The following is a 12,090-nucleotide window of genomic DNA, read 5'->3' on the forward strand; positions in this document are numbered from 1 at the left end:
GCCAGGGAACCGGGGTGGGGGGTGGGGTCTTGGGGTGTGTGTGGGGGGGGGGGGGGGGGGGGGGGGCTTACTGCTAGGGGGTCTGTGGCAGGTTGGCAGGAATAGTATAGCCTAGCACATCAAAACAAATAATTGAATAATTATTAAACACCAAAATAAAAACAAGACAAACAATATTCCCTCTAGTTAAAAACATCATTCAAATAGGCTAATCTTTTCCATCTTTAGAGCACGATGGCAGGGCGGGGCTTGGGTTTAGAGCACGGTGGCGGGGCGGGGCTTAGTTGGAAGCTCTAGGGTGCTGGTCTGGCGCCCACAGCCACTCGCCACCGTACATCCCTGCCCCTGGTTCTGGCTCAGCTCTGCAGCGGAGACGGACATGCCTCAGCCGGATGCCATGTGGCCTGGAACACATGTCGCCTTGGAGACGGGCAGGACACAGCCGGATGCCATGTTGCCTGGAACACATGTCGCCTTGGATACGGGCATGATGCCCTGTTCATGGGCCTGCTGCAGGTGCTGCCTGAAATGGGCACCGAAATGTGTCAGACATCAGAAAACTTTAGCAGCATGAGATTTGTTGTGTGTTTTGTTGTGTTTTTTTATGTTTTAAATAAATTAACTGCATGTAGTAAGCGTATACTGTAGGCTGGACAAACTTACCAAGCGGTGTGAGATATGACATAATGGACGTCTGGACTCTGGAAGCCATTGAAGTTTGAAGAAGCAGCAACAGTGTACGCCCCCATGTTCTCGAACAGCAGCCAGTCCCCCACCTAGTGGACAGTAATGGAACTTGTATTTATAATATCCTAATTTATTTATTATTAAATAATTTCCACAGTGTACGCCCCCATGTTCTCGAACAGCAGCCAGTCCCCCACCTAGTGGACAGTATAGGAACTTGTATTAATAATATCCTAATTTATTTATTATTAAAATAATGTCCACAGTGTACGCTCCCATGTCCTCGAATAGCAGACAGTTATATTATCATAATTCACATTATCAAAATCACACACACGCACACACAGACACACACATGCACACACGCACACACACAGACGCACGCGCACACACACACACACACACACACACACACACACAGCATCCCCTCTCCCACCTGTAGCTCTGGCAGGGTGGTGTGTTCCACAATGCGGTCGATCCCATCACACGTCTGCCCCCATACACTGCATGGCAACCACTGAGCACCCTGCTCAGGACTCTACAAGAACAACAGAAATGAAACAAAACGACAAACAAGAATTTAAAAAAATAGCAAAAAAGTAATGAATATGACTAAGAAATAATAAGGTGCTACATGGCAGCCAGCCAGCATCATGCTCAGGTCTCGACAAAAGTTCAACAGAAAAGAATAGCAGGTTTCAAAGTTTTAGGTTAAAAAAAACGATACATAAACCATAGCTAAGGAACACTGCAGGCTATATAATAAAATCTAAAATGCACTATTGATCAGTGGGATTCAGACTTGCAACCTTCTGACTAAGCAACTGACTGTAATTCGCTCCCCAGCAAGATGTAATTGCCTAAAAGTGTTCTACAGCAGATTTCTAGAATCCTACTCAAATTATGGCAGATGAGAATTTCATGTATCCCATACACCTACTTGTGTATTATTGTATAATTAATCCCATATTTTGGTTCTGGCTACTGACAGTTAAAGGGACAGTTTGGTCAATTTCAACATGCAGTTGTATTGCTCACGCTACCCTTGACTTGTCAGTACCTGGTGATGCCACATTTTTCGGCTCAGCCATTTCCGAGATATGAGCAATTCTAATGGGGGCAGCGTTTGTTTACATTTTAAAAAAATGAAACATAGGCCAACTCCAAATATTTTCCCAAAAGGTACTGCTGTTTGCTAGTTGTCTGCTGATGTTTTATAACCTTTTGGATGTTTTTGGGAATAAATAAAAATGTTTTTTTGAAATGTAAACAAAGAGCTGCCCCCATTACAATGACCAGGATCTCGGAAACGGCTGAAGAAAGAAAAAAAAATCTCAGGCACTGACAAGTCCAGGGTAGTGTGAGCATTACAACTGCATGTTGAAATTGACCAAACTGTCCCTTTAATGCTGCACACTGCTGAGTCATAGTGGCTCATTGGTGAAAACTTCTTTTGGCAACTCTCTATAGTGTTTGAATAACAGTTTTAACAGTCACATTCCAGAAATCTCTAACAAAGTTCCAAGCAAATTTGTGGGTGAAAGTGAAATTTTATGATTGAAAAACCTTTTTCTCACTCTACTCATAGAGTGAGAGACATCATCAGCCTGAACATTCCATCATTATTTTCAATGGGGACAAAAAGTTGTACAGAAGCGTAAAAAAAAACCTGGTCGTATTAGAGTTTGAACAGTGTCTCTATCTTGAAACCCTATGGGTCTATGTGTTTTGAAATATGAAACTTGATGAATACTGAAAATTATTATTATAATTATACTGATAACAGTAAAGTGGATTTGTCTTGCCAACCCCCCCTAATTGCAATGTACTTAGCTGACCTTTAATGGAGAGTGATTTACAGTTGGTTACAAAGCATTGTTTACAGTGCGACATGGGATTAGGTGCCTTGCTCAACAGCACAGTTGATCTAATGCAGTGGTTCCCAACCTATGGGTCGGGACCCAACCCATGGGTCGCCAAAGATCCACAGTGGGTCGCGAAGCCCTCTTGATGTTAAGGGGTTTAATTTTAATACCATATATAGCCCATGTTGAATAAATGACAAAGCATTTAAACTAATATATGCATAGAAGCAACACAATATAAGTGATGCATTAAACAGTTATTCTATATTTGACTGAAGACAAATTGGGGAATAAAATGATAACTAATGAGTTTTTGCAGGAAACAGAGTATCATGTGACTCCCTCTCGTGCGGGCGCTCACACGGTTGGGTCACCAAAGCTTGCAATGTGAAAATATGGGTCCCTGAAGAAAAAGGTTGGGTACCACTGATCTAATGTATGATTTCACCTTGAGAAGGGTTGGTGGAATTTCAAAATCCTCCATGAAACTGCACATGAATGAACCATAAACGCTGTCATTCACATAGTACATCAGGGTACGGTCACCACTCCTAGTGCCATCCTCTGAAACAGCACAAAAAGAACAGAAATCAGCAACAGCATAGCAATAGAATTTGTATACAATACAATCTAATACAAAATGTATTTATATAGCGCATTATCACAGCTATGAAGTTGAATTCAAAACACTTTCAAAATACACATACACATATACACATTCCCACATTCCCACACCATGTCTGGAGGCTGCTGCACAGCGCCAATTGTATGATTAATTTCACTTTCTCATGTGAACCCAAAAGATATGAAAATAAAGGTGTTTTTTATTTCTTTTTAAGGCATGTCGCTTTTGGGGAAGTTCCTGAAGTACATTTCATTTCACCCTGTCTAGATATATATACTTGTCAGGGTATTGGTTACAGTCCCTGGAGCAATGTGGGGTTACTGTAGGTGCCTTGCTCAAGGGCACCTCAGCCATGGATGGAGATGTAGGGAGAGGTCAGGGGGGATTCGAACCTACAACCCCTAGATTGAAGGTAGGTAGGTACGTTTGGTGCTGCATAAGGGTTTGGTGTTGCATGGGATGCTGCGGTACCTTTTCCCTGATGGTAGGAGTGTGAGTAGGTGGTGTGCTGGATGTGTAGGGTCAGAGGTGTTTTTGGTTTTCGAGGCAATTCTGGTGATGTAATTTGTGACTAAGGTGGGGAGACTGTGGCCAATGATTTTAGAATACATGATTCAAAATCAAAATCTGAATACCGTCAGTGGGGGGCTCGTCATCCAGCACCTCGTTTTTGGCGATGACGTTGACAGCAAGCGTGTAGGCGGAGGCTACGAAATAGCAGCCAGGCTCAGCAATGACCTTCACACCTGAGCCAGCAGGGAAGTACCGGTCCAGCGCAGGGTTGATCACCGCCACACACTGCCAAGACAAGACAAGACAAGACAAGACAAGACAAGACAAGACAAGACAAGACAAGACAAGTTAGCCTACATCACTGTCCAGCACGGGGTTAATTACTGCCACACACTGCAAGACAAGACAAGTTAGCCTCCAGCTGTCCATTGCTCCTCTATACAAAGTTAATAACCTCCATCGACGTTGCTCTTGTCACGTTCGGTGTGCTCGTAAGTTTAAGCTTTAAGTGAATGTAGCCAGTTATTATTTACAACACCCACCTCCTCAAACTTGAGCTTGGCATGCTCTGTTCCTGGGTAGCCTCCCCCGATATCCAGGAGCTTCATGTTGAATCCCAGCTCTGCCTAGTTAATAATAATAATGGTAATAATAATAAAACATTATCTTTTGGTGGATGGGGGCATGGTGGCTCATTGGGCAAAGATCATAGCGTTTGGAAGTTGGGGTGCGCACATCCACAAAGCAGTAATGGCGCCTGACAAAAAGTGACAAGCAGTGTGATGAAGTGGTCAGCACACTGGGTATTAACTCCAAAAATATAACTTTATTTCATTTTTACATACGGAAACGTTGCCACATGTAAAAATGAAATGAATTTATATTAAAGAAATAATGAAATAAAGTTATATTTTTGGAGTTTATACCCAGTGTGCGTCCACTTCATCACACTCATTGGGCTAAACTGCCATTCCAGTTATTCGGGGACCCGAGTTCGAGTCATTCAGTCAAGGTCATTTCCAGGTCTTTCCCCCATATCTGTCTTCCACCGCTTTCCTGGCACTATCTCATACTGTCCTATCTAGAAAAGAGGTGTAAAATGCCTTGAAAATATCTTATTACATTACTTTATTTTGGGCCGAAATGCAAGACTACAGACACTGGTGTTGTAGAGGAATGTGAAACACAAAAAAGATCTCCCAATGCAGATTTTATAAGGTGCTGCACAGGTACTAAAGGAGGGGAAAAATAAAAACTAAAGGAAGAAAAATGATAAAATTATAAAATAAAAAGCAGTGAGTTGGGGTAGACAAATGTGCAATTAAATTACAATTGGCAAATTATGTAGCGCAAATGAGGCTGAGGGCCAAACAAATCACCCGACTGTATGGCCACAGATAACACACATAATGTTTTCATTTGTTCAAATTTCAGGGTGGGCCAAATGTTTGCCATGCCTGGGCCGGATCTGGCCCATGGGCTGCCATATAGAGACCACTGCTCTACAGTGCATTGCATCCTCACCCCCAGTTGGAAGACGTGGTGTGCATCAGCGATGGCCTGAGAGTAGGTCTTGGGGTCAGTGCAGCCGCTGCCCACGTGGAAACTGACCCCGACGACCTCCAGAGACAGCTGACGAGCTCGCTCCAACAGTGCCCGACACTTCCTCAGGGGGACGCCAAACTTCACGCTTAAACAAGTGCGGGCAGTTGAATCGTCTGCAGTGATGCGCAGAACAAGCCTGTAAAGACGAGGCAGCACAAAACCAGAAAGTGTTGGTCATGAAAGCATGTATTGTAAATCTTGTCAGATCTTGTTTGTGAGTTTTCATACCAAATTTCATATTATTTTTTTAATCCATTTTCCACTAACAAAATCTATGTTTGACGGCCATTTTGAAAAATGGCTGCCAGGGGACAGATCTTGAGCGCCTACAATTATAATTCTGACAAGGCCCCTTTTGTGAGTCTTCATACCATATTTGATGCTTTTATTGCAAAGAAATAGAAAAGAAAGCCTTTAATGGTCATTATACTCTGTAAAATGATATTTTAAATCTCCCTACAAGGTGTATACTACATATTTGAATAGTGGCCCTGCCATGGCCTAACGGTAGGGCACTGGGTGACTACGCAGGCGACTCGTGTTGGATTCCGGCCCCGGCCCTGTCTTCCCTTCCCCACTTACAAAAACCCTTAAAGGATAAGTTCAGCCAATTTCAATATGCAATTGTAATGCTCACACTACCCTGGACTTGTCAGTACCTGAGAATTTTTTTTTTTTCTTCAGCCTTTTCCAAGATCCTGGTCATTGTACTGGGGGCAGGTGGTTGTTTACATTAAAACTAGCAAATATAACAGTGATACCTTTTGGGAAAATATTTGGAGTAGGCCTATGTTAAGAATTTTTCAAATGTAAACAAAATCTGCCCCCATAGAATAGCTCAGATCTCAGAAAGGGCTGAGACGAAAAATGCAGCATCACCAGGTACTGACAAGTCAAGGGTAGCGTTAGCAATACGACAGCATATTGAAATAGGCAGAAATGGTCCTTTAAGAACAATAGAAATAGGAATAATAATAAAATAAAAAATATAAGTGAAAGCCCACCTGGGTAACTCCAACTGTCATTGTGACACAGCTCTCCACAGCACACAAGTGTTCACTGCACACTGCACACTGCACACAACGAAATTGCATTTTATGCCTCACCCGTGCAAGGGAGCAGCCCCGAATGGCGCCCCAAGGGAGCAGTGCGGCGCATGGTACCATGCGCAGGGTACCTCAGTCATGGAGGAGGATGGGGGAGAGCACTGGTTAATTACTCCCCCCACCAACCTGGCGAGTCGGGAGTCAAACCGGCAACCTTTGGGCTATAAATCTGACGGCCTAACCGCTTATCCATGACTGGCCATAACACATTTGAACAGTATAAATTCATGAATAATATAATAGAGCTAAAAAACAACAATAAGCTATAAGGACACACTGTAAAAACTTCAACTTGATGTTGTTCAGCTCACTGGTATTTTTGACCCCAATGCCAATGCCAATGCCAATGCCAACTTCCACTTTCTCAAGTTGAGTTACCGGTATCACTCACTTTTGTAGGTTTTTGATAAAAAGCTGATATTAACTGAGATGTTGAGTTGATATGGTATACACATTATAGTGGGTGCCTAGAATGGATAAAGTCAAGTAGCACCAAACTCGAGTTGAAGCCCTCTGAGAATGAACGTGATAAAGTCAAGTAATCTACTGTAAGAAATAAAAGTTGGCTTCAACTGAAAATTTCAAGGCAACTTTCTTTCAACTTAAGCTATGGCAATCTGCTGTGACAGGGCTACCTGTGAAGTTTCGCAGGGGCGCTTAATTTATTTTAGAATGTAAGCATTTCCCCCTGAAGTGACAAGCTACAATGTCCTTATGAAACTGGTAAAACAGGCAAAGGTAAAATGTGGTAAAACGGGTAATGAGCATGTTGTATGGTTTGATCTGCTACATTCTCTGCATCCATGAAACAATTCAGGACATCTTCATGAAACTGTTCACAACTTCTCCAAGACCAAGACCTGCTTCCATTCAATCATTCAATCAATCAAATCAATCAGTCAATCCCATTTCAACCAATCACTGCCTGCTCACCTGAGTACTAAGGGCTGTCAAACTTTTAGTTGGCAAAACCTTGTAAAGTTAGTTGACTCAACTTAGTAATAACAGTACTGTTCAAACTTATAACTTTAAAACTCAGTGCAGAAAGTTGCCTCAGTGCAGAAAGTTGAAACCAACTTTTATTTTTTACAGTGATATGCAAACTTCAATGAGCGATATCTGTACACAGGCACTATACTTACATGTAAGAATGTATTAAATGTATGTACATTACATTATTAAAATGTAACACTTTTTTGGAATCCCATTTGTGCAGTATACTGCAATCTAACACAGGACTGCACTTCATAAAAGAAGGCATACCGCAAAGTACACACGTTAAATCAAATGCTTACAGAAAATGGCCATGGCAGCGAGCTATCTTGATGAACTGTGCAGCTCTAATAATAATCATCATTAACTAATAATGTGTAATGTTAATAATTATGGTTTAGCAACACACTTACTTAGCGTTGCCATGGCAGCGAGCTATCTTGAGGAGCTCTTCCTCGTTGTCAAAGGTCATGGTGTGGGCACCGTGTTGCAGAGCGTACTGCAGATGGGACAGTTGTTTACAGGGGTTGGCGTAGATGATGCGCTCTGAAGACACACCCACAGACTGCACCAGCTGGATCTCAGCCTATACACAGTAAAAAAAGGGATGCGAAACTACAGTTTGAACGAAACAACAGAGCCGACAAATTGGCAAGAATTTCTTAGTAAATACATTGTTTCAAGTCTCCCATAGAGATGCATGGGAAATGGCACTCTAATTCCTTGTTCCGCCTCAGCCGTTGCTTCACTGATGAATCGAACGTACGGTGTCCCCCTTTATTTAGGTCAGTGGGCACAAGCCTACAAGCAGTGTTGCCAGATTGGGTGGTTTCCTGACAGTTTGGGATGTTTAGGATGACCATCTTTGTGGGAAAAAACCTTATTGGGACGATTTTCTCTGTAGATGAGTGCGTGGCCAATAGAAATCAATATAATTTCGTTCGAATTGGGCTTGTTTCAATAACCTGGTTCTTACGCGATGGTTGTCACCAACCATCTGGAATATTGTCAATCGCTTAGCTCTGGAAAGGCGTGGGTGTGTTCAAAACAGCTCGAACCTGATTGGAGAACTCACGTAGCTTTTTCTAAATCACTATTACTTCAATGACTGACTTGTATATACCCCACCCCGAGATTCTAATTGGACAGGCTGTGAAATATCTGATTCCTTAGGGCTCGTCTAAGATTTCCAGACCCAAGTGCGAGCTCACGAAGTTTAACGAAGATGCACGAAGCACGAAGGGTCTGCGTGAGAGCCAGGCTATGGATTCAATGCCTCCGGGTGGTTTCTGAGGATTTTACGGGATGTGAAATCATCAGCCACATCTGGCCACCCAGACCACAAAAAATGCAGGGCCATGAATTAGGCAGTGCAAGTGAATATTTATAAAGCACCATACATTGTAAGGATCATGCAGTTTCTGGGATATGCTTCCTGGAGGATAGGTGCGTGCATGTGTGACAGACCTGCAGAGTTTGTACCCCTCGGGGACGCGAACTCACCACGTCATCAACTACAACAGTTTGGAAATGGGAGGTACAGCACAATACAGCTGGACTAAAGGACCAGTCCTCCAGCCCAGCACTAACGATACTGTATGAGGCTTTGGGAGGGAGGTTTACTAACGTTCCACGCTAACTCTGCGAGTTACACATGCACACTTTGTGCACGAATATGTTGCCATGCATATTGTATCACTGTGTTAGTTTTGCGCGCGGTAGCAGACAGTGTTGCCAAGTCCGCTTATTATAAGCGACATTGGGCTTCTTTTTGTGAGCAGTCGCTTTAAATTTCGTTAAGTCGCGGGATGCGTTTTTTTGGGCTTGTTCTTTTCAGGGTTGGGCTTGTTGTTTTCTCCTGCTCTGCCGGTGATTTGAATGTGTTTCTCAATGGCAACTCGTTTTTTTCTCACTCATCCTTACAAGTGACCCTACTACAGCATTGTTAACTCCCACTTTCTGTGGTCACTTGAGGGGATTTTAGCTGCCACGCAGACCCCCGCAAAAAGCAAGGTCTTCCCTGACTAGCGCACGCGACTGACGACCCACCCCTTCGGTTGCTTATTTTGGGCTTGTTTTCACTACGCCCGTCAGTCGCTTCTTTTGGGCTTGTTTTCAGGACGTCAGTCGCTTATTTGTCGTAGAAAATCTGGCAACACTGGTAGCAGACCTGACCTGACACAAGGTGCACAGACAGACACATGCACACAGTGGTTCAATAATGACACAACCACAAGAGACGATCTTCCCAACTGCCATAGTGAGGCTGTGGTAGAGTCAAACAATGGTGATTTTTTTTAATAAGAAGTCCCTGTTGGCTATCTCGCTCCTACAGTATCATGCAGAGTGCTCAGGGGTGCATTTCTCGAAACCAAAGTTGCTTACTACATTACCATCTTTGTTGTTTTCAATGCATTTTCCCATTGTCAAATACCGAAGTTGCTAACAGGCTAACAACTTCTCTTTTGAGAAATGCACCCCAGATAGGCTAGTTCTTTGGAGTTGATATGATTGTGCTGCAGTGGTTCCAGTGACCCAAAAATGAACAGGCAATTACAGTGATCCACTGGAAGCAGCACACAAAGCAGAGGCCCAATTTACTGGCATCTGCTGTCTTAGAGGAACACAGATAGCCTAGAGATGGTATATCTGTGGAGGGGTGTGAGTGGCATGACAGTGAGGATAAAAGTGTAGGGTAAATGCTGTATGTACTACGTACCTTGCTTGCACAGTCAAAGCCAGCGCCCAGAGCAGCCAAGGCCATGACCACTGCTCTGCTGGGGTTGCACTTGACTGCGTAGTAGGGCTGCACACGGGGCAGAGCTCTGGTCCACCGGAGGTGCTTCCTCACCACATCCCCCAGGTCCGCCACGTAGAACGCATCCTCCCCGCCCTGAAAGAAGTAACGTACTGGAATCAGATGAAGAAATTTCACTAAGCCCTGCTGCACATGGGCATCATAATAAAGGCCAAATTAATAGATAGGCTAAGTAATTTGGTTTAACACAGCAATGTTTGAGAAGCCAACAGAATAAAACGTTTACAGTACGATATCCAGTATATCCATAAGTTTAAATATTTACAGTACGCTACACAGTATATCCACGCATTTCCGTAAACAAATGTTTACCGCACTGTAAATATTAATATACGGAAACTTGTGGGTATACCAGGTACCATACTGTAGAGTTCATTCAAACAAACGAAATAACATAATAGCCTATACCCATACGTCTATGCTTGTAAATAATAATATGAAATACTGTGTATGCTTGAGCAAAAGTACTCTGCCCATGGCTGTAAATAAACAAATTATATAAAATACTGTCTATGCTTGTGCATAAATACTGTGCCCATGGCTGTCAAAATGACATAAAATACTGTGTCTATGCATGTGCGTACTTACAGACATTGATAGTTTACTTATGATCTGCTCCACAGCATCTCTGGCACTGAGCCCTTCCTCCAAGATGGTGAAGTTGGGGTCTGTGCAGGTGAAAGAGTTCATGGCGAAATCTGGGGGGCAAAGGAACTGTATGAAAAAAGGAGCGACTCCACTGTTCATATGACGAGAGTTTCAGAACCAGCCCTGGCAGTATAGACGTCAACAATGTACAGTAATAATAATTATTTCAGATTAGTAAGACCATGGGCATCTCGTAATGAATGGGAATACAACTGACTGATACGCAAACCACATGGTTAGAATTACAATGAAAAACCACATTATAATGGCCGTATACTGTATATGAAAGTGATGCTGTAAAACATTGTTTTCTTATTGCTAATTTTGAGCTGCTCTAAATGAAAATGCTCTGCTTCACGGCCTCACTCTGGAGTAACCCATGTGAGTAGCTATGTACACGGTAGGCTACCAAATTCTTGTAGGCCTACTAAACAAATGGAATTCTAGCAGTACAAGATGTGCCCAGACCAAAGCAATCCCTAACCCTAAACTATCAGTAAGACATTATTTTTGAGAGAAAAAAATATTTGAAATTAGAATAGTTGGAACATAAGGGAACATAGAGGTGTGGGAGGAGAAAGCGCTTCTGTTGGCCCATCACGGACAACACTATCGTGACTCCATCCCAGAATTTTTGGCAAAATCTGAGATCTTGTGTCAATATGGTCCACGTTTATGTCCCAGAATTCTGAGATCATGCGGAATCCACTGCATATTGTTAAAAAAACTATTTCAAACCTTTTCATCCCAATCTGTCCAACCATCATTCGACTTTCCAGTGATGATTCTAATTGTTAACATTTATTGATTTTACCCATCAACACATACTGTATTTCCAACTACCTAACATCAACAACCCCTAAAAATAAAAAATGTGTTTCATTCAGAACTGTTAAGAAAAGAAAGGTTTTCAACTTACATTTGTTGTCAACTGTGTTTGTCTTCCTTTTACGGCCTAGGAGTTCAAGTACTTGATTTGAACTACTGAAGTCTTCAGATGCCTAATGTGTCTGGTCTTATAACCTAGTTTTGATGATGAAACCCCTGCAATAAAAGCTCCTTTCAAAGCAACTGTTCCTTAAATCACTGTATCCATTCTGGAGGAGGAGCTGGGAAGTAATACGTCATGATGACATCACTGACAACAGCATTATACAGTTGTGCTCATATGTTTACATACCCCAGCAGAATAAACGCTTTCTTCGCGATTTCTCACAAAATATGAAGGAT

At 42.6% G+C, this 12,090-nt stretch overlaps 1 protein-coding gene across 1 annotated transcript; it reads right to left on the reverse strand.

Annotated features, from left to right (window-relative positions):
* Positions 1 to 285: 285 nt before the first annotated feature.
* LOC134440759 (ornithine decarboxylase 1-like) lies at positions 286 to 10,902 on the reverse strand. Its single transcript, XM_063190869.1, has 10 exons — positions 10,801 to 10,902; positions 10,114 to 10,287; positions 7,808 to 7,980; positions 5,215 to 5,431; positions 4,233 to 4,316; positions 3,813 to 3,975; positions 3,001 to 3,116; positions 1,124 to 1,225; positions 664 to 776; positions 286 to 523 (listed from the first exon to the last, which is right to left on the reverse strand). The coding sequence occupies exons 1-10, from the start codon at positions 10,900 to 10,902 to the stop codon at positions 385 to 387; spliced, it is 1,383 nt and encodes a 460-aa protein (XP_063046939.1). The 3' UTR covers positions 286 to 384.
* Between the last annotated feature and the right edge of the window lie 1,188 nt (positions 10,903 to 12,090).

This window comes from Engraulis encrasicolus, chromosome 24, assembly GCF_034702125.1.
Source record: "Engraulis encrasicolus isolate BLACKSEA-1 chromosome 24, IST_EnEncr_1.0, whole genome shotgun sequence".
Classification (NCBI taxonomy): Eukaryota; Metazoa; Chordata; class Actinopteri; order Clupeiformes; family Engraulidae; genus Engraulis; species Engraulis encrasicolus.

Bases quoted from the DNA above. Each gene is read 5' to 3' on its own strand.
- LOC134440759 (XM_063190869.1), bottom strand. From the start codon at position 10,902: ATGAACTCTTTCACCTGCACAGACCCCAACTTCACCATCTTGGAGGAA. The intron at 5,432-7,807 runs GTAAGTGTGTTG...TCGTCTTTACAG, and splicing joins CGCTGCCATGGCAACGCTAA to GCTTGTTCTGCGCATCACTG. The intron at 3,976-4,232 runs GTGGGTGTTGTA...TTGTCTTGGCAG, and splicing joins CCAAGCTCAAGTTTGAGGAG to TGTGTGGCGGTGATCAACCC.